This window comes from Thalassophryne amazonica, chromosome 17 (assembly GCF_902500255.1).
Source record: "Thalassophryne amazonica chromosome 17, fThaAma1.1, whole genome shotgun sequence".
In the NCBI taxonomy this organism is placed as follows: Eukaryota; Metazoa; Chordata; class Actinopteri; order Batrachoidiformes; family Batrachoididae; genus Thalassophryne; species Thalassophryne amazonica.
Window position 1 is genome coordinate 65,891,113 of NC_047119.1, and position 25,798 is coordinate 65,916,910.

General features: G+C 43.3%; 1 protein-coding gene across 1 annotated transcript in view; it reads right to left on the minus strand.

Annotated features, from left to right (window-relative positions):
- Positions 1-436: 436 nt before the first annotated feature.
- The window catches only part of LOC117529129 (thyrotropin receptor-like), a 57,428-nt gene continuing 32,066 nt past the window's right edge, over positions 437-25,798 (minus strand). Inside the window, exons 3-7 of the mRNA XM_034191831.1 lie at positions 23,360-23,593; positions 7,378-7,637; positions 3,602-4,136; positions 3,357-3,512; positions 437-478 (exon numbers count right to left, since the gene is read on the minus strand). Coding sequence (XP_034047722.1) covers positions 437-478; positions 3,357-3,512; positions 3,602-4,136; positions 7,378-7,637; positions 23,360-23,593 — 1,227 coding nt within the window. The remainder of the gene's footprint in view (positions 479-3,356; positions 3,513-3,601; positions 4,137-7,377; positions 7,638-23,359; positions 23,594-25,798) is intronic.

A 25,798-nucleotide genomic window follows, 5' to 3' on the forward strand; every position in this document is an offset into this window, starting at 1 on the left:
AATAATGCAAATAACATGCTGTTGTCATGCAGTATGCATTTTCAGAGGCCCGACGTTCGCACCCAGTCGCCCAAAATGACAGCTAATCGCCCGAGTTAGACGAAAATGCATACTGCCCTCCAAAAGCATGTTATTGTATTAGTATCTCTGGTATTTATATTGTATATTCATATTGCAAACTGTTTTTCTTTTTACTTTCACTTTTGATACTCTGTGTGCTTCTTACCCTGTGTACTGCTACACAATGCTGCTGGAACCTCAGTTTCCCTGAGGGAGTCTTTCCAAGGCATCAATAAAGTTCTAACTAATTGGTGAAACCACTGGAGCATAAAATATACTTTTGGGCAAATTATACTGAGCCGCATGTCAATGTCCATAGCAAATTTTGAGTACTGTACATCATGCTAAGCAGTAAGCACTATGCTAAGCTAAGCTGCTACATGCAGGACACCGGTGAGTCTCGCTGAGGAAGCCAGTTCTGTGTTCACAGAGTCAGACAGAAAGGCGACAATGAGTGACTGCCTTGAACAGGACAGCGGTGATGTGAATGAGCTCCTGGTCCTTTGTGTTACTGGTTAAGCTGAGCAAAACCGATGGCTAAGATAAGCGCTACCGGTAGCCAGTAACATTAGAAATATGAGACTAAACCACACCCACTGTAATGCCCACCTAAGTGTTGTACAAGTTATGTACGGGGCCTTCACAAGATAGATGCTGTCTATGAAGGACACAGGCCTGGTTTTCACGTGAAAAATAATGGTTCGGTTCTTTGTAAGGGGCAGAATATTACAAAAAGTACCGGGGGAAATTACAGTTCTCTATCAGTCATTAGTTGTTCATGTAGCCACCTTCCATTTCCACACATTTACACCATCTCATCAGTGAAGAAACCAGGTGTCTTCTCTTGGCACCAGTAACACAAAGCTGCTGCCTCTGTGTCCCCAGTGTAACAATGTTCAGTGTTCTTTCAGATTGGGAAAAACTAAAAAGGGGGAGGACACAAAATCCAGAGTGAACGGCGTGTCTGGTAAAAATTTGAGTCGCTGCAATGCATCTTGTGTTTGTCGACTCGTGTGGATGAGCATTGTCATGCTGAAGAATTGCATATTTTCCAGGATGAACCCGCTTCAAGCATGTGTGCAGGTTTTGCACAGTGTCCACATACTGGTTACTGTACTTGATGCTCTGTATCTGTGGCTGTTATGGGGCGCCCTCTATAGACTTGGTCATGCAGAGTCATCGTGGCTGGATTTTTGCCCTTCATACTCACCTCCTGAGGGCACTGACATCCACACAGGTGTCACCACAGACAACACTCATTAGTCAGTGAATGTCAAAGGGTGCACAACAACACAAACGGTGAATGCATGTATACTTCATGTGTTTTGTGCATGTACACTGTACATATGTGTGTAATTATCAGCATTGCTTTCTGGATTTCATGGTATGTGGGATAACCTTGTTGAAAATGGATTTCGAACTGACACTAATAGCTGGGTGATTCTTACACTACGGGCACTTATTATGTCCTTTGATCATATTGTATGAAAAACAGAAAAAAGGGGAAATTTCACACTTTTATAGTTATCTTTACAATGAAAGTGTGTTAAGAAATTTGTCCTAGTAGTCTATGATGACTTTTTCACCTTTTTTCAGCATCATTATATGCAAATATTGCCGTTTTGTGCTTGTCCCACACCCAGACTTTTGATCTTCAATGATAAAAATGAATGGTAAAGAAACGTTTTTTCTAATGTTTTAAAATATCTCTGAATAAAATATCAGTAAAATAATCAAAACATAATTGGGGTATTCAATGTCATACAACTGTTGTGATTTTTTTAAACAAAATGTAGTTGTCCCACACTAATGCCGTAATTTCCACCACAACACTGTAATGTCCCTTTAAGGAGTTTGTATGAAAGATTGTTTGGGTAGTTTCTATGGAGATAAACAGTGACATCAGAGCACATGTATATAGCACCAAATCACAACAAACAGTTGCCCCAAGGCGCTTTATATTGTAAGGCAATGGTGTGGTGGAAATTACATTTACAAGGCCAATAGTGCCCGTAGTTAAAGAATCACCCACCTATGAGTGATTGCAATTAAGTTATTTGTACGCTGCAGCAAAGGTATACCCAAAATGTCATGAAATAAATCAAAGAAACATCAGAATGGAGTGCAATCCTTTTTAATTCATATATTAACTGTAATTTCAGCACTTAAAAAAATTGTTAAAGAGGTGAGCATTTGTATTTATCTAATATTTAAAGCTGACCGTGTGTGTGTGTGTGTGTGTGTGTGTGTGTGTGTGTGTGTGTGTGTGTGTGTGTGTGTGTGTGTGTGTGTGTGTGTGTGTGTGTTCACTATGCACAGCCACAGTAATTAAGCAATCCACACCAAACTTGCTATGGCCACTGGGGCATACATGCGCGAACACACACACACACACACACACACAGTCAGCCTGATATATTAGATCATGACCCGCTCACTGAAGCCCTTATTTTCACAGTTCATGTGCTACTCAGGTCAGGTAACAAGCATCACACTTTACTTACTACGTAGTAGCGGCTGGCTAGGGTGAACTTTAATCACAATCCGAATGGGCGAGCACGCGCCGTGTGCCAGTTAAAGCGCGTTTTTTTCAATTAAAATGTACCTGCTGTGTACGGCATGCCAGAGCATTGCAGTGATATGACATACTATCACCTTTTATCATCATTTACTTGAGTCTCATGAATGTCACAAATTGCTCAATGAAAATTAATGATGTCAAGATACACACAATGCAACTTACTAAACCTTAACTAAAGTGACATTAAATATACAATGACATTGCAAAAATTCATCTCTATAACCTGTGTGTAGAACGGATAAGTCAGTTAGTCACTTAATATGGCCCAATCCACAGAAGGTGGATAATAGCTGTGTTCTCTGACATATGTTTTCTAATTCACACAAGACTGTTATTTACAGGGTGAACACAAAAACACTCCTTGTCCTTGATGTCAAATATTTATAATATCAAAAGTTACATGAATAATTTTACAATTTTGAAGAAGAAGAATCTGCAAAAGAGAAGAAAACTTGATGAGTTTCAACTGTTGATACCAAAATTGTAAAATTATTCTTGCAACTTTTGATATTATAAATATTTGACACCAAGGAGTGTTTTTGTGTTCACCCTGTATTTTCGATATTCTCAAACATAAAAAAATCTTTGCGAATCAAATTTCCAAGGACGTATTGGAGCATCTTGTGGTCTGACGATTCCTGTATTTGGAGATTTTTGGATGCAAGCATTGACTTCTGAGGCAGATGTTGTCACTCTGTTTTTGTTTTGGATTAACCTTGACGAGCTGGCTTCGGTAGAGGTGCGCTTGGTGCTGGCAGAGTCCCATCCGGCTCAGTGACATCAAGATATCACAATGAAATGACTTTGTGAGGATGGCATAGAAAAACGGGTGGACACAGCAATTGAGAGGATAGAAAAGCACCAACAGCACCTAAGGAGAACAAACAAAGCCGGCAGCACTTTAAGCAGAAAGTGTGAAGACAAATATACTGTGGAGAAATGGAGAAGTCTGAGTCACACCTTGAAGTCTGTGATGGTGATTAGTGGTTGGTGCAGAGCTGCAGATAAGCTGTAGAAGCAGATGGGAGCCAGGCACAGGAAGTTGGTGAAAATGAGAACAGTCATGCGTTTTGCAATGCGGGTGTCACGTCTGCATGACTGGTACGGGGGATTGTGGACCATACAGTAGATGTGAAAGTAACACAAATGCATCACTATAAAAGCCAAGATGTTAGCCATCAAAACAGAAACCACATAAATCCGAGCTGCAGTCGTCACAGTATCCATTGGGAGGCAGAGGCTTACTTTCTGGTAACTGCTCACTCCCACCAGTGGCGGCAGTGCCAGGGTCAGGCACAACAAGCAGCCGGAAAGTATCAACACAGCTGCATGGTGAAACTGTAATTTCTTGTGTGGCCTCATGGCATAGAAGATGGTGTGCCAGCGCTGAATGCTGATTACAGTTGATGTGTACACAGAGAACTTGCTGGCAAACACTGATAGCATCCCTGCCAGAATGCAACCAGTTCCTGTTTGCCAGATGATGGCATAATCAAATCAAATCAATTTCATTTATATAGCGCCAAATCACAACAAACAGTTGCCCCAAGGCACTTCATATTGCAAGGCAAAGCCATACAATAATTACAGAAAAACCCCAACTGTCAAAACGACCCCCTGTGAGCAAGCACTTGGCTACAGTGGGAAGGAAAAACTCCCTTTTAACAGGAAGAAACCTCCAGCAGAACCAGGCTCAGGGAGGGGCAGTCTTCTGCTGGGACTGGTTGGGGCTGAGGGAGAGAACCAGGAAAAAGACATGCTGTGGAAGAGAGCAGAGATCAATCACTAATGATTAAATGCAGAGTGGTGCATACAGAGCAAAAAGAGAAAGAAACACTCACTGCATCATGGGAACCCCCCAGCAGTCTAAGTCTATAGCAGCATAACTAAGGGATGGTTCAGGGTCACCTGATCCAGCCCTAACTATAAGCTTTAGCAAAAAGGAAAGTTTTAAGCCTAATCTTAAAAGTAGAGAGGGTGTCTGTCTCCCTGATCCGAATTGGGAGCTGGTTTCACAGGAGAGGAGCCTGAAAGCTGAAGGCTCTGCCTCCCATTCTACTCTTACAAACCCTAGGAACTACAAGTAAGCCTGCAGTCTGAGAGCGAAGCACTCTATTGGGGTGATATGGTACTATGAGGTCCCTAAGATAAGATGGGACCTGATTATTCAAAACCTTATAAGTAAGAAGAAGAATTGTAAATTCTATTCTAGAATTAACAGGAAGCCAATGAAGAGAGGCCAATATGGGTGAGATATGCGCTCTCCTTCTAGTCCCTGTCAGTACTCTAGCTGCAGCATTTTCAATTAACTGAAGGCTTTTCAGGGAACTTTTAGGACAACCTGATAATAATGAATTACAATAGTCCAGCCTAGAGGAAATAAATGCATGAATTAGTTTTTCAGCATCACTCTGAGACAAGACCTTTCTAATTTTAGAGATATTGCGCAAATGCAAAAAAGCAGTCCTACATATTTGTTTAATATGCGCATTGAATGACATATCCTGATCAAAAATGACTCCAAGATTTCTCACAGTATTACTAGAGGTCAGGGTAATGCCATCCAGAGTAAGGATCTGGTTAGACACCATGTTTCTAAGATTTGTGGGGCCAAGTACAATAACTTCAGTTTTATCTGAGTTTAAAAGCAGGAAATTAGAGGTCATCCATGTCTTTATGTCTGTAAGACAATCCTGCAGTTTAGCTAATTGGTGTGTGTCCTCTGGCTTCATGGATAAATAAAGCTGAGTATCATCTGCGTAACAATGAAAATTTAAGCAATGCTGTCTAATAATACTGCCTAAGGGAAGCATGTATAAAGTGAATAAAATTGGTCCTAGCACAGAACCTTGTGGAACTCCATAATTAACCTTAGTCTGTGAAGAAGATTCCCCATTTACATGAACAAATTGTAATCTATTAGATAAATATGATTCAAACCACCGCAGCACAGTGCCTTTAATACCTATGGCATGTTCTAATCTCTGTAATAAAATTTTATGGTCAACAGTATCAAAAGCAGCACTGAGGTCTAACAGAACAAGCACAGAGATGAGTCCACTGTCTGAGGCCATAAGAAGGTCATTTGTAACCTTCACTAATGCTGTTTCTGTACTATGATGAATTCTAAACCCTGACTGAAACTCTTCAAATAGACCATTCCTCTGCAGATAATCAGTTAGCTGTTTTACAACTACCCTTTCAAGAATTTTTGAGAGAAAAGGAAGGTTGGAGATTGGCCTATAATTAGCTAAGATAGCTGGGTCAAGTGATGGCTTTTTAAGTAATGGTTTAATTACTGCCACCTTAAAAACCTGTGGTACATAGCCAACTAATAAAGACAGATTGATCATATTTAAGATCGAAGCATTAATTAATGGTAGGGCTTCCTTGAGCAGCCTGGTAGGAATGGGGTCTAATAGACATGTTGATGGTTTGGAGGAAGTAACTAATGAAAATAACTCAGACAGAACAATCGGACAGAAAGAGTCTAACCAAATACCGGCATCACTGAAAGCAGCCAAAGAGAACGATATGTCTTTGGGATGGTTATGAGTAATTTTTTCTCTAATAGTTAAAATTTTATTAGCAAAGAAAGTCATGAAATCATTACTAGTTAAAGTTAAAGGAATACTCGGCTCAATAGAGCTCCGACTCTTTGTCAGCCTGGCTACAGTGCTGAAAAGAAACCTGGGGTTGTTCTTATTTTCTTCAATTAGTGATGAGTAGTAAGATGTCCTAGCTTTATGGAGGGCTTTTTATAGAGCAACAGACTCTTTTTCCAGGCTAAGTGAAGATCTTCTAAATTAGTGAGACGCCATTTCCTCTCCAACTTACGGGTTATCAGCTTTAAGCTGCGAGTTTGTGAGTTATACCACGAAGTCAGGTACTTCTGATTTAAGGCTCTCTTTTTCAGAGGAGCTACAGCATCCAAAGTTGTCCTCAATGAGGATATAAAACTATTGACGAGATAATCTATCTCACTCACAGAGTTTAGGTAGCTACTCTGCCCTGTGTCGGTATATGGCATTGGAGAACATAAAGAAGGAATCATATCCTTAAACCTAGTTACAGCGCTTTCTGAAAGACTTCTACTGTAATGAAACTTATTCCGCACTACTGGGTAGTCCATCAGAGTAAATGTAAATGTTATTAAGAAATGATCAGACAGAAGAGGGTTTTCAGGGAATACTGTTAAGTCTTCAATTTCCATACCATACATCAGAACAAAATCTAAGATATGATTAAAGTGGTGGGTGGAATCATTTACATTTTGAGCAAAACCAATCGAGTCTAACAATAGATTAAATGCAGTGTTGAGGCTGTCATTCTCAGCATCTGTGTGGATGTTAAAATCGCCCACTATAATTATCTTATCTGAGCTAAGCACTAAGTCAGACAAAAGGTCAGAAAATTCACAGAGAAACTCACAGTAACGACCAGGAGGACGATAGATAACAACAAATAAAACTGGTTTTTGGGACTTCCAATTTGGATGGACAAGACTAAGAGACAAGCTTTCAAATGAATTAAAGCTCTGTCTGGGTTTTTGATTAATTAATAAGCTGGAGTGGAAGATTGCTGCTAATCCTCCGCCTCGGCCCGTGCTATGAGCGTTCTGGCAGTTAGTGTGACTCGGGGGTGTTGACTCATTTAAACTAACATATTCATCCTGCTGTAACCAGGTTTCTGTAAGGCAGAATAAATCAATATGTTGATCCATTATTATATAATGGTAATAATGGGAGCGTGTGTAGAGATCAACAGATGCTATCACCAGGAGGTACATCCCCACACAGAAGTCTGCAAATGCCAAGTTAGCCATGAGGAAACAGCTGACAAACAGTCTCCGGTGGCTGGTCAGCAGGATGACCATCACTAGGAGGTTAGTTAAAACAGCCAACAGTCTGACCACCCAGACCGACACCCTCAGGAATCCTTGACCCATCATATCCTCACATGGATTGAAGAAATCTGGTAGAAGGCTGCAGGAAAGCTCGACACCGTGTGGTTTTTGTTACACTCAATAGCCTCAAAAGGTTCATTAAGATGCTCCGCATAAAACATGTCATTCTGTTTGCAGTGACAAAAGCGGTGCCGCCAGTGACGAGCAGTGCTGCCGGTGGTGGGAGAAGCATAGCCGTCTTTCATTCTATCTTCCAGGTGTCTGCAGTTTTTCCAAGGTGTCCCTGGTCAGATTGCCAATAAGTGCCTCAGTGTTTCTTGAACACAAAAGAAAATATTGATTCAGTATAGAATAAATCAAAAATTCAGGTTTTCAAAGCAGTGGTCATCTTTTCTACCAATCATACCAGCAGGTAATTTCATTGGCAAACATCCTCCCCTTTACTCAAAACCGGTGGTATCTAACATTTTAAAACTGTACACAGCAAAATCACCACAGTTAAGGTACCTTGGCACTTGCACAAATTTGATCCATGCACTGGTACACAATCTCCATACCAGAGAGTAAACTCGGAAACTGTTGTAAACTGCATGGCTGCATGCAAGTGTGCAAATAAAATTTTGAAATGTTCAAAATTTTGTGACCTACATGTGAATTTTATTGTACTTGGCCCCACAAATCTTAGAAGCATGGTGTCTAACCAGATCGTTACTCTGGATGGCATTTCCCTGATCTCTAGTAATACTGTGAGAAATCTTGGAGTAATTTTTGATCAGGATATGTCATTCAAAGCGCATATTAAACAAATATGTAGGACTGCCTTTTTGCATTTACGCAATATCTCTAAAATCAGAAAGGTCTTGTCTCAGAGTGATGCTGAAAAACTAATTCATGCATTTATTTCCTCTAGGCTGGACTATTGTAATTCATTATTATCAGGTTGTCCTAAAAGTTCCCTAAAAAGCCTTCAGTTGGTTCAGAATGCTGCAGCTAGAGTACTGACGGGGACTAGCAGGAGAGAGCATATCTCACCCATATTGGCCTCTCTTCATTGGCTTCCTGTTAATTCTAGAATAGAATTTAAAATTCTTCTTCTTACTTATAAGGTTTTGAATAATCAGGTCCCATCTTATCTTAGGGACCTCGTAGTACCATATTACCCCATTAGAGCGCTTCGCTCTCAGACTGCGGGCTTACTTGTAGTTCCTAGGGTTTGTAAGAGTAGAATGGGAGGCAGAGCCTTCAGCTTTCAGGCTCCTCTCCTGTGGAACCAGCTCCCAATTCAGATCAGGGAGACAGATACCCTCTCTACTTTTAAGATTAGGCTTAAAACTTTCCTTTTCGCTAAGGCTTATAGTTAGGGCTGGATCGGGTGACCCTGGACCATCCCTTGGTTATGTTGCTTTAGACGTAGACTGTGGGGGGGTTCCCATGATGCACTGTTTCTTTCTCTTTTTGCTCCGTATGCATCACTCTGCATTTAATCATTAGTGATCGATCTCTGCCCCCCTTCTCGGCATGTCTTTTTCCTGGTTCTTTCCCTCAGCCCCAACCAGTCTCAGCAGAAGACTGCCCCTCCCTGAGCCTGGTTCTGCTGGAGGTTTCTTCCTGTTAAGAGGGAGTTTTTCCTTCCCACTGTGGCCAAGTGCTTGCTCATAGGGGGTCGTTTTGACCGTTGGGGTTTTTCATAATTATTGTATGGCCTTGCCTTACAATATAAAGCGCCTTGGGGCAACTGTTTGTTGTGATTTGGCGCTATATAAGAAAAAAGTTGATTGATTGATTGATTGAACATTGCGCAAACAATTCAAAAACACTGTCACTGCGAGTCACTGCAACAGCGCTGCTCACCTCAGCACAGCTCATCTGAATGATTATGGCAAGATGTTAAATCTATAATAAATGTAATTTTACAGATGCTTATAAGAAGGAATGAAAATGCAACTGTTTTACCACGCCATTACAATATAAATATTACACATAATTACCTTTGAGATAATTCCAAATGCGACAACACAGTGGATTGGTGGCTTGCACTGTTGCCTCATAGCAAGAAGTTCATGGGTTCGATTCCCACCTGTGGCCTTTCTGTGTGGAGTTTGCATGTTATCCCCGTGTTTGCATGGGTTCTCTCCGGGTGCTCCGGTTTCCTCCCACATCCAAAGACACGCAGGTTAGGTGGACTGGAAACTAAATTGTTCATAGGTGTGCATGCGGGTGTGAATATGTTTGTTTGTCTATATGTGGCCCTGCAACAGACTGGCATCCTGTCCAGGGTGCACCCCGGCTCATGCTCTGTGACTGCTGGGATGGGCTCCAGCACCCTGCGACCCTTACCACTGTCACCTGTTTGCTTGCACTTGGGGTTGGTAAGGTTAGACCTTACTTGTGTGAAGCACCTTGAGGCAACATCGTGTGATTTGGCCATATATAAATTAATTAAATAAATAAAAAATAGTAAGCCATTGAAGATGAATGAGTGAGTAAATGATTTCAAATGCGTTCTCCATGTCATGAAGCTGCAACTGTAGAAACGTCCTCTGCGATTCCAGGGTGATTAGAGGTGGTTTCATCAGCCAAATTATGAGAGCAAATGATTAATCTGCTACAAAATAATTATTTTATACAACGCAGCATCCAGCGGCATAAATTGCAGCATCTAGTGGAACACAGCGAGTTGCATTGGAACGACGAATTGCGCGGCAGTGCAGGGGTTAAATGCATGCAAGTGTCAATGTGCTTTTAGGGGAAGGGAGGGGGTTAGATTAAGGTTAGAAATAGTAAAAAAAATAAGTCACATTTTCCTGACGGGAGCACAAATAAAACGCGTGCAACTGGGCTGAAATATGAGATGCTTGAGTCATAAGTCTGTTTCTTGACAAACAGAAACAAGGAAGTGAGTTTGCTGACGTATGACTGCACGTATTGCCATGGGAAACAACAATTAGTCAAATTTGTAAAAAAGTTGGCTTAACTGTAAAAAATTGAGGGGTTGCAAAGAATTCACAGGGATTGGTTGTATTTACGTGAATTTTTACAATTGCAATATTGTAACTTCTTGGAAGGACTCTGTGATGGGCGAGTGTCCTCAACCAAAGGACGGCAGTACAGCAAGAAAACAATTTTATAATGAAGTGGAAATTTCTATGAGACTTTACACAAACATGAGGGAAACATTCATAGTGTGGGAAAATATTTTACAATACTGCTAACTGCTGTACAACCCCTGGCAATAATTATGGAATCACCGGCCTCGGAGGATGTTCATTCAGTTGTTTAATTTTGTAGAAAAAAAACAGATCACAGACATGACACAAAACTAAAGTCATTTCAAATGGCAACTTTCTGGCTTTAAGAAACACTATAAGAAATCAGGAAAAAAAAATTGTGGCAGTCAGTAACAGTTACTTTTTTAGACCAAGCAGAGGGAAAAAAAAAATATGGAATCACTCAATTCTGAGGAAAAAGTTATGGAATCACCCTTTCATCCCCAAAACTAACACCTGCATCAAATCAGATCTGCTTGTTAGTCTGCATCTAAAAAGGAGTGATCACACCTTGGAGAGGTGTTGCACCAAGTGGACTGACATGAATCATGGCTCCAACACGAGAGATGTCAATTGAAACAAAGGAGAGGATTATCAAACTCTTAAAAGAGGGTAAATCATCACGCAATGTTGCAAAAGATGTTGGTTGTTCACAGTCAGCTGTGTCTAAACTCTGGACCAAATACAAACAACATGGGAAGGTTGTTAAAGGCAAACATACTGGTAGACCAAGGAAGACATCAAAGCGTCGAGACAGAAAACTTAAAGCAATATGTCTCAAAAATCGAAAATGCACAACAAAACAAATGAGGAACGAATGGGAGGAAACTGGAGTCAACGTCTGTGACCGAACTGTAAGAAACTGCCTAAAGGAAATGGGATTTACATACAGAAAAGCTAAACGAAAGCCATCATTAACACCTAAACAGAAAAAAAACAAGGTTACAATGGGCTAAGGAAAAGCAATCGTGGACTGTGGATGACTGGATGAAAGTCATATTCAGTGATGAATCTCGAATCTGCATTGGGCAAGGTGATGATGCTGGAACTTTTGTTTGGTGCCGTTCCAATGAGATTTATAAAGATGACTGCCTGAAGAGAACATGTAAATTTCCACAGTCATTGATGATATGGGGCTGCATGTCAGGTAAAGGCACTGGGGAGATGGCTGTCATTACATCATCAATAAATGCACAAGTTTACGTTGATATTTTGGACACTTTTCTTATCCCATCAATTGAAAGGATGTTTGGGGATGATGAAATCATTTTTCAAGATGATAATGCATCTTGCCATAGAGCAAAAACTGTGAAAACATTCCTTGCAAAAAGACACATAGGGTCAATGTCATGGCCTGCAAATAGTCCGGATCTTAATCCAATTGAAAAGTTGAAGAAAGTTGGAAGTTGAAGAAAATGGTCCATGACAAGGCTCCAACCTGCAAAGCTGATCTGACAACAGCAATCAGAGAAAGTTGGAGCCAGATTGATGAAGAGTACTATTTGTCACTCATTAATCCATGCCTCAGAGACTGCAAGCTGTTATAAAAGCCAGAGGTGGTGCAACAAAATACTAGTGATGTGTTGGAGCGTTCTTTTGTTTTTCATGATTCCATCATTTTTTCCTCAGAATTGAGTGATTCCATATTTTTTTCCTCTGCTTGGTCTAAAAAAGTAACCGTTACTGACTGCCACAATTTTTTTTTCCTGATTTCTTATAGTGTTTCTTAAAGCCATAAAGTTGCCATTTGAAATGACTTTAGTTTTATGTCATGTCTGTGATCTGCTTTTTTTCTACAAAATTAAACAACTGAATGAACATCCTCTGAGGCCGGTGATTCCATAATTTTTGCCAGGGGTTGTACCCGCTCCATCTATGTAACATTTTGAGGCCACAACAATGGCTTGAAAATGTTAATTCAGCCGTCTGTAAATGAGGAAATGCTGTAAAAGGACGCAGCACTTTGAGGGCCCAAGTGTTGGTAACTTTCAGCTTCTCTACTGTCTCCATGCCAATTAGAGGCAAAACTCGAACATGGGTTTCTGAAAGGTCTTTGCAAAAACACTGACAACAACAAACACATTTCTTTGCACACAAAGCAAAGTTTTGCTTCTTTATTGTATTCTGCAGAGAAAATAATATTTAAATTGCTTAATTAAAAGTCCCATTAATTCCTACTCTGGTAAACGTTTTACTTTTAAATCACTTAAAGAGCCTTGGGCCATGAATCACACCGTATGTGTGATTCATGATGTGATGAATTTGCTCAAAATCTACATTTCCATGAGAAATACATCAATGGCAAAGTTAGTGTGAAATATTTGGATGGTTTATATAATAATGTTATTTTTGTAAATAAGTGTTTAAAATATGTTATGCATTACTGTTAATTTCTTTATCCTTTTCTTATTTTTTTTTTTTTTAAATATTTATTTCATTCATTTAAAAGAAAAACAGAAAAGCAAAAAACAAAAGCACCACAATACCAGAATGAAAAGGAGCAGAAATTTGAAAAACACCAGTTGTTTGGTTTTCCAAGTAGTTCGGTTTTTCAACCAAATACCGCTTTATTAAGACACAGTGAATGGCATGTTACAAATAAATCATGGGAACATTCATCTTATGTATTGTAGCATTTTTGTTGTGTGTTGGGGGGGCGTGGCTGGATGTTTTGGTGTTCTTTTCTTTTCTTTGCTCTCCAGGTGGCATGAGGTCTGATTTGTCTGTGAAGAAGGTGCTGGCTGAAGAGTCTTCACCCTCATCAACATCATGGAAAGCACCTGTGATTGGTGCTCACGTGCAACCTGGACGACTTGCAGCTGAAGCAGATAATTAGATGCCGTTCTGCATTTAAGTCATGTGTGATTTGAGCAGAACTGCTGGGAACTCGACCTTGTGACGTTCGTTTGTGAGACGCTGAGGACCGCGCCTGGGTTTTGACACATCGAGCCCGTGAAGCAGGGAGGGGTGAGGACACATGCTGTCAGCACACACTAAAGGTAATTAAGTGTTTAAGTAATTGTTGATAGTAACTTGGTGTTTTGTTACACAGTATACTGGAATTGTGAAGAGAATTGTGCAGTTTGCTTCTCACTGCTGTGGCGTGAAGGATAAGTGATCCTCCACTTGTTGTGAGAAGCTGCTCATTTGCATAAAGTAAAAAAAGGACACTGACCTGAGTGTGTTGCTGATAGCGTGTGTTTATTGGAAGATATAGTTGTATCTGTTGACTTACCTCACCTTCTCTTTGCTTCACAGAGAATCAGTTTGTCGTGTCCACCTGGGGGGTGTTTGGCGGTGGTAGGAAGTCCAGGAGCGCCGGCTTTAATCCTTGCAGGCGCTGGAGAGCGAGCCACGAATCACTCCACCAGAGGGACGTTGTTTTTATGTTTTTACACTTTTAAGCACAGGTGAATAATAAATAGTTTCTGTTTGGAACCGCTTTCTGGTTATTTTTAGTGCTGGGTCCTGTCTGACGCAGGTCCGCTCCTCAACCCGCGTCGACACATAACAGTAGTTCCCAGCCATTCCATAATGGACCCAGCGGCAGAGGCGGTTCCTTTTGCCGAAAAGATTCAAGAACACTTAGAGAAAATATGGGAGCAATTACAGCATCTCGCAAATCAAATTAAACAAACAGACGCCCGTGTTACGGAGCTTGCAGCTCAAGCCGTTCCGCTTCCTGCAGCGCCAGCTGCGGCATCATCGATACCAGGGCAGATAACCCCGTCACCCAGAGATTCGGTGTTTGAACCGATCATTTGTCATCCGGAGCCTTATGCGGGAGACGTCGAAGCTTGTGCTTCGTTTCTGATGCAATGTTCTCTGGTTTTTGCTCAGCGACCGGCTTCCTTCTCTTCTGATGGAAGCCGTGTTTCGTATGTGACAAATTTGCTCCGAGGTGACGCCTTAGCTTGGGTCACAGCGTTGTGGAGTAACAACTCGCCATTGTTAGGGTCCTTTAAGGATTTCTCTCGGGAGTTCCGACTGGTTTTTGACCATCCGGTGAAAACGAATACCGTTGCTCAACGGTTGCTGAATCTCAGGCAGGGGAGACGGAGTGCGGCGGAGTATTCCGTGGACTTCCGGATTTTTTCTGCTCAATCAGGTTGGAATGCCGCAGCATTACGGGGCGTGTTTGTAGACGGGTTAAATGAGTCATTAAAAGACGAGCTGGCGGTCCGTGATGAGCCAAACGATTTAGATGAGCTAATATCGTTGGTGATTCGTCTAGATGATCGGATGAAGGAGCGTGGACGCGAGAGAGGACGACCATCAGAGCGGGTTTTTTTTGTCTCGGGGCTTTCCCCGACACAAAGCTGGGCCGCCTCTTCTTCGCCCCACTGAGGCTCCTCCGACGGGACCTCCGGCTCCTCCTATTGACGAGCCCATGCAGCTCGGACGAGTCGAGATTCCTGTATTGCCCCGACACGTAAGCGTCAAGAGAAATAACGGTGACGTAACTCCAAGTGTTCTGGGACAGGCAAAAGAACCCACATAAAAAAAAAAAAAATTAAAAAAAAAAATTCTAGCACAAGTAAATGTTTGTTTTCTTTAATCAGGGGTTATACTTGTTTGGGGAGGTAGGGGCGTATCTGGTGGAGTGATAGGCGGTTAGAAGCCCGCCTGGGCTCACTTACTTGTCAATTTTGTATGTGTTTTTAGGTATTTTCTGTTTGGGTTGTTGGGTCGTTTTATTTTGTTGTTTTTATTTCTCTACATTCCTAACCCCAACCTCACTTGCCCTTAGACCGCTTGTCTTGTGGGTTGTGGGGTGGTGCAGGTTGGTCACGCTGAGCATTCTCAGAAGACCTCTGCACCTAGGGGGGGGGGGGTGTTAGAGGCGTTCTTTTTAGTTTGGTTAGGGCCCGGTTCCACTCCAGCCTCGGTGAGCCTTTGTACCGATTGTCATGGGTGTTGCCGGGGTGTGGTGCAGCGGAGACATGCCTCAGTCGGAGGGGTGGGCCGATCTGTTGCCGTTTGCCATTTCGGTAGTTCCACCCCTCCCGAGTGGCTGGGGTATGGTCGAGTTGGGGCACCGGACGTATTTCCGGTTCTCCGCTGCGCCTTGGGGTTGGAGCTGGGTTAGTTTTTACCTGTTCCCTTCTCCGGCTTAATATTTTGAGCCGTTCGCCAAAATAGAGCCGCCGAAGGGCTCTGGGAGGGACCTGGGGTCTTTCGGGGTGCCGGGGAGGGTAACAGGGTTTATGGTCGTTTTATATCCCCCCGGGGTTGTTTTTGGTTGTCCTCCGGGGGTTGGTTTTTGGTTTTATTTTGTTTCCTTCCGGGTTCCACCTCCAGGGTTGATGGGACGGTCCTCTGGGGGGGAATTGGCTTGGGACCGACCGGCCAAGTGTGACCGGATCTGGGGTTCCGGGGTTGTGGGGAGGGTACCTCCTGGGGTTGATGATACGGTCCCCTGGGGGGCACCGTTTTACTCCATGTATACCTGGGGACCTTTGTGGGATTACGGTTTTGGCTGTTCCTCCTGGAACTGGCAATGAAGGCCTTCTGAGGGGGGGTTGGGCTCTGCAGGTCATTCTGGGGGGGTTGTTTGTTATTTTTCTTTTATGCATTTACGTTTGTACTGTGTTTGTGGGACTGTGTTGGGTTTTTGCGTTTGGGAGTTTTTCTTTTCCTCCCGGGGTTTGATGGGACGGTCCCCTGGGGAGGTTTTGGGTGGGTGTTGTGTTTTTTTTGTGTGAGTGGACTTGTTCTGGGGAATGTTTTGGGGCTTTTGTTGATTCCAGCCGGCCTTCCAGCTGCGGTGCCTGTCTTGCCGTCTGCTTCCTGACGTGGACCCCGGAGGGAGGTGCTGTTCTCGGGCCTGGTCTGTTCGGTCGCCAGGAGGCTTCCCGTTGATGGGGGGGTACTGTTGTGTGTTGGGGGGGCGTGGCTGGATGTTTTGGTGTTCTTTTCTTTTCTTTGCTCTCCAGGTGGCATGAGGGCTGATTTGTCTGTGAAGAAGGTGCTGGCTGAAGAGTCTTCACCCTCATCAACATCATGGAAAGCACCTGTGATTGGTGCTCACGTGCAACCTGGATGACTTGCAGCTGAAGCAGATAATTGGATGGCGTTCTGCATTTAAGTCATGTGTGATTTGAGCAGAACTGCCGGGAACTCGACCTTGTGACGTTCGTTTGTGAGACGCTGAGGACCGCGCCTGGGTTTTGACACATCGAGCCCGTGAAGCAGGGAGGGGTGAGGACACATGCTGTCAGCACACACTAAAGGTAATTAAGTGTTTAAGTAATTGTTGATAGTAACTTGGTGTTTTGTTACACAGTATACTGGAATTGTGAAGAGAATTGTGCAGTTTGCTTCTCACTGCTGTGGCGTGAAGGATAAGTGATCCTCCACTTGTTGTGAGAAGCTGCTCATTTGCATAAAGTAAAAAAAGGACACTGACCTGAGTGTGTTGCTGATAGCGTGTGTTTATTGGAAGATATAGTTGTATCTGTTGACTTACCTCACCTTCTCTTTGCTTCACAGAGAATCAGTTTGTCGTGTCCACCTGGGGGGTGTTTGGCGGTGGTAGGAAGTCCAGGAGCGCCGGCTTTAATCCTTGCGGGCGCTGGAGAGCGAGCCACGAATCACTCCACCAGAGGGACGTTGTTTTTATGTTTTTACACTTTTAAGCACAGGTGAATAATAAATAGTTTCTGTTTGGAACCGCTTTCTGGTTATTTTTAGCGCTGGGTCCTGTCTGACGCAGGTCCGCTCCTCAACCCGCGTCGACACATAACAATATTTTTTTTTGGCACAATAACTTCCTCTGCTCTGCTCCCATTGAAAGCGTAGAGCTGAATCTCTTTCACGCCATTGTTGTTCAGCATGCTAAAAAAATAAACAAAAAGTTTTAATCATGCTCAGTAACTAAAGCATTTAATCACGTTCAGTGTGCAATGAACTCAACGGATTTACAAAACATAATCTAAACTATCACAAAATTAATCAGCAAACAAACACAAACATACAAAATAAAGCATCAAAACCAAAATCACAATGTCCTGAGTGCGATCGATGTTCATATATTCAATTGCACATCTGAAAAAAACAAAATGCAGAATGAACTCTCTGCTTTGGCTTTTTGGAAGTGAATTGTTTTGTTTAGAAAGACAGGAAACACAAAATGCAACTAAGATATCTTTTCATGGTAAAACAAGGAAACAAATATTATTAAAAAAAACAGTATTACAACTCTTCTTTCAGTCATCAATAGTTGTTTCTTAGTTACCCTGTGTGATAGCAGTACAGCAGCATTTTGTAATCTCTCATATGTGTGTGTCAAGCTGTCTGTGGACAAAGTAACTTGGCAACAGGTGAGGTAGGAATATTTATTGTCACTAAATAAACACTGAAAGGTCAAGATTGTCAAAAATACAGCCTGAATAACATTTTCCATGTATTATTCACAACCACTGGTGTTAGAGGATTATGAGCTTCTGCAATAACAACAACAGCAATAATAGCAAAATGTTTTGTGCAGCTCTTTACCAATTAAATATCAACACACAACAGATTAAAACAATACAATAAAACTTTAAAACAAAAATGTCAGGCAGGTTGGTCAGGTTGGACACAAATGCTCGAACAAGCAGCTCTGGTTTTTAAAAAGCTTTACTGAGGAGGTTAGCAGTGCTTGGTACATGAGGAGGCAGTCCAAAAAACACAGCAGTACAAAAACCATCAGGCTAAGGTCGATCAAACAGGCTGGAGGTCAGGAATACAATGAGCCAGGCAGGACTACGGAATGCAAAGAACAGAGCTGGAGAGAAGGCACAAGGCGCATCAATCTGGCAAGGAACTACAGTACCCAGTGAGCCTTATATAACCCCAGGTGAATAGCTGCAAATTAGGAACAGGTGTGCATGGAAAGCATCAGAACAAGGGTGTGGCCAGAGAGAGTGAAACACTCTTGTCTGGCAAGAGACAGACAAGAGAGAAAAGAACACACAGACCCAAGCAGAAAAAAAACAGCAAAAGAATAAACACCCAAAGAAAACCAATGCACAAAATAATTTACAAAACAGACCAGAAAATAAACATGACGAAATCTCAGACCCTGACAGTACCACTACACCCCCCCCCCCCCTTACAGGCAACTCTAGATGGCCCATGAGAACCAGGATGAGCAGCATGAAAGTCACAGATCAGACAGGGGTCCAACACGACGCAGGAGGGAATCCGTGACTGCACGTTGGGGCCATAACCCTCCTAGTCCACCAGGTACTGGATACCATGACCACAACGGCGTGACTTCAGGAACTACCACAAAGTAAAAACTGGGCCACCATCCACACACTGGGCAGGAGACGGGGGAGCGGCCGGAGGGTATAAAGGACTGGAACAAACCGGTTTGATATGGCTGACATGAAATGTGGGGTGGATGGGCATAGACTTTGGGAGATGGAGATGAACAGAAACTGGATTAATGACTTTAGAGACTAGTAATGGACCAGCGAACCTGGGAGCTAGTTTTCTGGGCAGTCCTCTTAAGGGCAGGTGGCGCGTTGAGAGCCAAACTTTTTGTCCAGGAGCATACGGCAGCGTAGTGGTTCTCCTTTGGTCAGCAGCAGTCTTGTAAGCCACTGTGGAACGTTGCAGAGCCCTTCTTGCCTGCTCCCAGGTTTGTCAGCAATGGAGAATGAGACCTAGGGCTGAGGGAACAGAGGAGTTCATATTAGTGGATGGAAACAAAGGAGGTTGGTGACCAAAAATGACATGAAAGGGAGAGAAGCCAGAGGATGCTGAGGGTAAACTGTTGTGAGCTAGTTCAATCCAGAAAAGTTGTGTAGCACGATGCTGAGAGGCGAGAATCTGGAAACCCTTCTCAAGATCCTGAATGCGTCATTCAGTTTGACCATTGGCCCATGGATGGCAGCCTGATATTAAGTTGGAGGTGACCCAGAGGAGGCAGCAGAACTCCCTCCAGAAGTTAGAGACAAACTGAGGCCCACGATCGGACACAATACGAGGTCTGTCCAAAAAGTATTGTACCTTTTTATTTTTTTCAAAAACTATATGGATTTGAATCATGTGTGATTACATCAGCCAAGCTTGAACCTTCGTGCGCATGCGTGAGTTTTTTCACGCCTGTCAGTTACGTAATTCACCTGTGAGCACGCCTTGTGGGAGGAGTGCTCCACCCCTCTCGTCGGATTTTTTCTTGTGAGAAAATGGCCGAACGCTTGGAGCAGCGCTACTGCATTAAATTCTGCCAGAAACTTGGCGACAGCCAGGTGGAAATGATTCGAAAAATCCAAATGGCTTTCGGAGATGAAGCTATGAGCACCACACGGATTAAGGAGTGGTACAACCGGTTTAAAGACGGCCACGTAACGGTGGAGAGCGCGCCGCGCTCCGGTCGGCCATCCACAAGCTGAAATGATGAGATCATTTCCAAAGTGCACGCTGTGGTTATGCGGGATCGTCGTGTGACTGTCTGAGAAATTGCAGAGGAGGTGGACATTAGCAGGACTTCGGCACATTCCATCATGACAGAAGATTTGGGCATGAAACGAGTGGCGGCGAAGTTCGTGTCAAAGTTGCTGACGGCGGAGCAAAAGCAACGTCGTGTTGAAGTCTCACAGGACATGCTGGACTCCTTTCACACTGATCCCACCTTTATGGACACCATAATCACCGGTGATGAGTCCTGGGTGTACGGGTACGACCCGGAAACCAAATTTCAGTCGTCACAGTGGAAGCATTCCACGTCGCCAAGACCAAAGAAGGCGCGCCAAGTGCGCAGCAATGTGAAGGTGATGCTGACTGTTTTTTTTTTACTCCTGTGGTGTGGTACACCACGAGTATGCACCACAGGGTCAAACAATAACAAAGGAGTAATACAGGGATGTCCTCCGTCGTCTATGTGATGGTGTGCGGCACAAGAGACCGGAGTTGTGGGCCACAGGAAATTGGCGCATCCACCACGACAATGCTCCAGCTCATTCCTCTCATTTAATTCAGACTTATTTGACCAAAAACCAGACTCCGGTGGTTCAACAGGCGCCTTACTCTCCTGACATGGCCCCTTGCGACTTCTGGCTCTTCCCAAAACTTAAAATACCATTAAAAGGAACGCGATTTGAGACAAGAGAGGACATTATGGCTGCAACGACGGCGGAGCTGCACTCCATCCCGAAAAAGGCTTTCTTGGAATGCTTCCAACAGTGGCGACACCGCTGGGAGCAGTGTGTGGAGTCCCAAGGAGACTACTTCGAGGGTGATTAGGTTTCCAATGCTCTAGGTAAGCCAGTTTTTTTTCCCCAGCCAAAGGTCCGATACTTTTTGGACAGACCTCCTATCCTGGGGAAAACCGTGTAACTTAAATACCTGTGTAAGCATAACCTTGGCCATTTCTTTAGCCAAGAGGAGTCTAGATGAAGGAATAAAGTGAACCATTTTAGATAATCTATCTACAACTGTCAAAACTACAGGATTACCCTCAGAGGGCGGAAGTACGGTTACAAAGTCCTAGGTGATGTGTGACCACGGGTGAGTCGGAACAGGTAGTGGCATTAACGTGCCCGCAGACGGTTGGATGACTTGTGCATGGCACACATTTGACAGCCATTAACATAGTCAGTAACATCTTTAAGCAACCCTGGCCAACAGAATTCCTGCTGAACAATGAAAACAGTCTTCTTAATCCCACGGTGGCATGAGAATGGGCTGTCATGGCTCCACCGGATAACGTCCCCCCTGAGCGCTGTGGGAACAAAAGGTTTTCCCTGTGGACAACCTGGAGGAACCGGTGTATCACCCAATGTAGACTTGACTCTAGACTAAATCTCCCAAGTTAATACAGACACAAAGCAAGACATGGGTAGAGTTTTCCCCTGGATCGGAAGGCACATCAATTGGGTCACCCTGCCATTGCAATGCGTCAGGATTACCATTTCTGGAGCCTGGTCGGTAGGACAGCACAAAGTCAAAACGGCTAAAGAATATTGCCCACTTATCCTGACGGGCTTTGAGATGCTTTGTGGTTCGTAAATACGCTAAATTTTTGTGATCATGTAAACTAGGAATGGCATTTGTGCCCTCTCTAACCAGTGATGCCACTCCTCCACGGCCACCTTAACCACCAACAGCTCCCAGTCCCTGATGCTGTAGTTCTGCTAGGCAGTGGTCAGTTTCTTGGACAAGAAGGGATTTCTTTGCGACAGAACCACTTCTACACCCATGTGGGAAGCATCTACCTCAACCATGAACTGTTGAGCGGGGTCAGGGAGGAGCAGCACAGGGACCGCAGTAAAAAGCGATTAATTAGGATCCTAAATGCCTCGTCACACCCAGGCGTCCAGATGAATGGCTGGAGAGACTATGTAACTTCATGCAGCGGTAGAAATTGCAATAGAAATTTGCAAAGCCCAGGAATCTTTGAACTTCTTTACAAGAAGTTGGAACAGCCCAGTTCCGCAGCGCCCCAACCTTTTCAGGGTCCATTTTAATCTCACCATGTGGAATAACAAAACCCAGGAAAGATGCCATAGATCTATGGAACTCGCATTTCTTTCCTTTATCAAAAAGATAATTTTTCAACAGGGTTTGCAGTACAGTGTGCACATGATGGGTGTGGGTCTCAAGATTGGGGGAAAAAAATCAGGATGTCATTGAGATAAACGGAAACAGATTTGTTTGATTATTCCAGCAACACATCATTCACTAGTTTTTGGAACACAGCGGGTCCATTCCTAAGTCCAAAAGGCATGACTAAATATTCGTAGTGCCCTGTGGGCGTGTTAAATGCTGTCTTCCACTCATCACCTTGTCTTATTCAGACTAAGTAGTATGCATTGCAAAGATCAAGCCTTGTGAATATCTTCACTCCTTCCAATAGCTCAAAGGCAGATGAGATAAGAGGCAGCGGATCTCAATTTTTTACTGTTATGTCATTTAGTCCCATTAATCGATGCAAGGGTGGAGGAACTTATCCTTCTTCTCTATGAAAAAGAACCCCACCCCTGCGGGCAATGACAACGGTCTAATCAAACCGGCTGCAAGAAATTCCTGGATGTATTCATTCAGGGCGATGCGTTTAGGTGCCAACAGAGAAAAGAGTTTTCCCTGGGGTGGACTTGCCCCAGGGAGGAGCACGATAGCACAGTCATATTCTTGATGAGGTGGTAACGATTTAGCCTTAGCTTTGCTGAATACTGGTGGTAGCTCGTGATAACATGTCGGCACTCCCGCAAGATCCGGGTTATAACCCGGCTGTGTACGTTCAGGTTTGTGCAAACATGCATTTTTATAATCTCCCCTTTAGACCAATGAAAACTGGGGCAGTGATGTTGTAACCAGGGGTACCCCAGAACTGTCGGGTGAGTCATATTATGTGGATAGATTCTGAGTGAATCCCAGAAATCATTCTGACAGACTGAGTGCGATGGGTAATTTGACCTAATTCAAGACTACCCACGGCACGCACCACCAGAGGGCGTGATAGCTTAAACATTTTAAGGCGTAGGGACCTGGTGAGAGAAGACAAAATCAGATAGGCACTCGAACCTGAATCAACAAAAGTTGAAACGGAAACTGACGAATGATCAGAAATTAATTTAGCCAGGATTACATTCTGAGCTGAGGAAGGAATAATAGAATTTTGACTCACCCATAAATCCAACTTAGGCCACACAGAGGCACCCCTGGCCTGACAACTGGAAATGAAGTGACCTGACCGTCCACAGTAGTCCACAGAGTCCATCCTCACGGTGGCGCCGTTGCTCCGTTGAAGACAGACGAGTGCATCCCAGCTACATGGGTACTTTGGCGCTGTGATGAAGCAACTCTGCCGGTGTGATTGGAGGAGGACAAGCGGTTCAGTGGTGTTGCTGATCGTCGATCTGATTGCTGAGCTACTCTGTGAGGTCGATCCAACAGGCGTCCGTCAGTCTGGATGGCCAGTGCGATGAGCTCATCGAGGTCCTCAGGGAGGCCCATTCCTTCGAACAAGCTTGGCACGGTTTTGCCCATGGGCAGAACTGTGCCAAACTTGTGGCATCATATTAAAGAAAACTTTAGGATGTAATTGCTGCCAAAAGGTGCATCAACAAAGTATTGAGCAAAGGCTGTGAGTATGTATATACATGTGATTTCTTTTTTTTTTCTTTTTTTTTTTATAAATTTGCAAAAAATTCATAAAAAAAAAACTTTCTGTTGTGCGTAGGATTTTGAAGGGAAAAAATTTATTTCATCCATTTTGGAATAAGGCTGTAACGTAAAGTGAATCGCAATGAGTACTTTCTGGATGCACTGTACATTACCCAAGTTATGTCATTCATGTTTTGTGTTTTAAACGTCACTTATTTTGTTAATATACACCCTTTCCTGCATTTAAGGCCTGCAACACATTCTGTACATTTTTCAACAAGACAATGCAAAACCACATTCTGTATACATTAAAAATACATACCAAATGGGTCTGGCCCAGAGTGGGCTGCCTGCAGCCCTGACCTGTCCCCAACAGAGAAGGTGTAGAGAATTTTTGAACAAAAAAAATGCAACAGAGAGAACCCTGTAATACTGCACGCCTTAGGCCTCACTCAGAACCCCCCAAACATGTTGTGGACAAGCACGTGCCACAGGGAGTGGTAGCTAGCAGCGTTGCCAAAGAAATCCAGGGGAAAGTTTGGGAAAGAGTATGGGCATTGTACTTGGCAAGTACAAGCTGCATGCCTGACTTGCACTAGGCGTGGGGTATCAGGGGTTGAAATACATTTTTTAACCTACTTGTACTGATGCTAGTAACAAAAAAATTACTTGCACCAAAAAAGTTACTTGCACAACCAAAGTCAGTCTTATATCAACCTTAAAACACCTCCTCTGATGTCTCAGACTTTTCCTCTCACTCGTGAACGAATCGTCCGTGAAGATTACTTTATTTATTAACTACACAAATGTATAATAAAACAAATGGTGACTGGTTTATAACACAATGATGCCAGAGTTTGAGGGGAGAGAGAGTGAGGACCCGCAGCGGCAGCCAGTTTTTTTTCTTTTCTTTGTTTACATGTGCGCACGCGAACAGGACAGGAGGTCCTCAAACTGGAGCTCCTGCAGCTCCAGTTATTTGCTGCAGCTCCTGCAGCAAATAATGAAACTCCCCGAATTGGGAACATCTCATGAGGATGTTGTGAACCCAGGAACGGTGCAGCTCGCGACGTTTGTCAGCTTTCCACAACAAATAGAGCACAGCAACTCACTCCGTGTGTGAGAGTCATAAAACGCAGAAAGACAAAGACAACACACTGGAAATAGTTTTTTTCCTTATTTATTCCTTTTTTGGTTCATTCCTCTGGTGCATATAGTTGATAAAACTTGGATAAAGTTACTTGCACCAGTGCTAGTGCAGTAAAAATTACGTGCACTGCTTGAATAATATGTGCACAAACTAGCACATGCACATACTAATTCAACCCCTGGGTATATTGATCACATGATCAGTGCGAACTCAGCACATGAGCAGTGAGTGTGACTTGCAAATTACCACTTCCGTAAGCCAGAAGTACAGGCTGCCCCTGTGAGGCAGGTGGTTAGCACGTGCCAATCACTCCTGAGTAGTGTGTGATGCAAGCCAGGGGTGTGTATAAATGGAGATCCACTACCACCTCTGCTGCCTCATGTTACAATTTGTGTCCCTCATCTTTGTTCAATATCACTCCGTGCTTCTCTCTCAGCTTCTGTCATCTGCCTGTCGAGGTCCAACATCCTTAGACTTTGTGGTGGTATGGCGACAGCCATTGGCACCATCAACTGTTATCTTGTACGCACTGTGCATACATTTGTTTCCACGGCTTTATTCTTGAAAATCATTCAATATTACACCAATAAAAATAGCTTGTGTGGATATAACTCATCATTTTGATATGAGCCTCGAGGCTGCACCGCTGTTCAAGGTGCTGAAAGTGTGAAAATGGCCACTATGGGGCTATGCCGCATTATAGCACAGTGCTCTGGCACTCATCACCATGGAAGTCAAATCTGATCACATCTCTTCTCTTTTATATAAAAAAAAACCTCTGTGTCACATTATTCGAGGTGGAATCACATTAAAATAACTAGAAATCAAACCACAGCCATTTGCATCACCATCTTCCAGACTATCATTCCACATCAGCGTGCACAAAAACAGCCCCTTTTGCTACACCCATGACACTTTGCCCAAGTTTCCCATACTGATATTTCTTTGCACAGAAC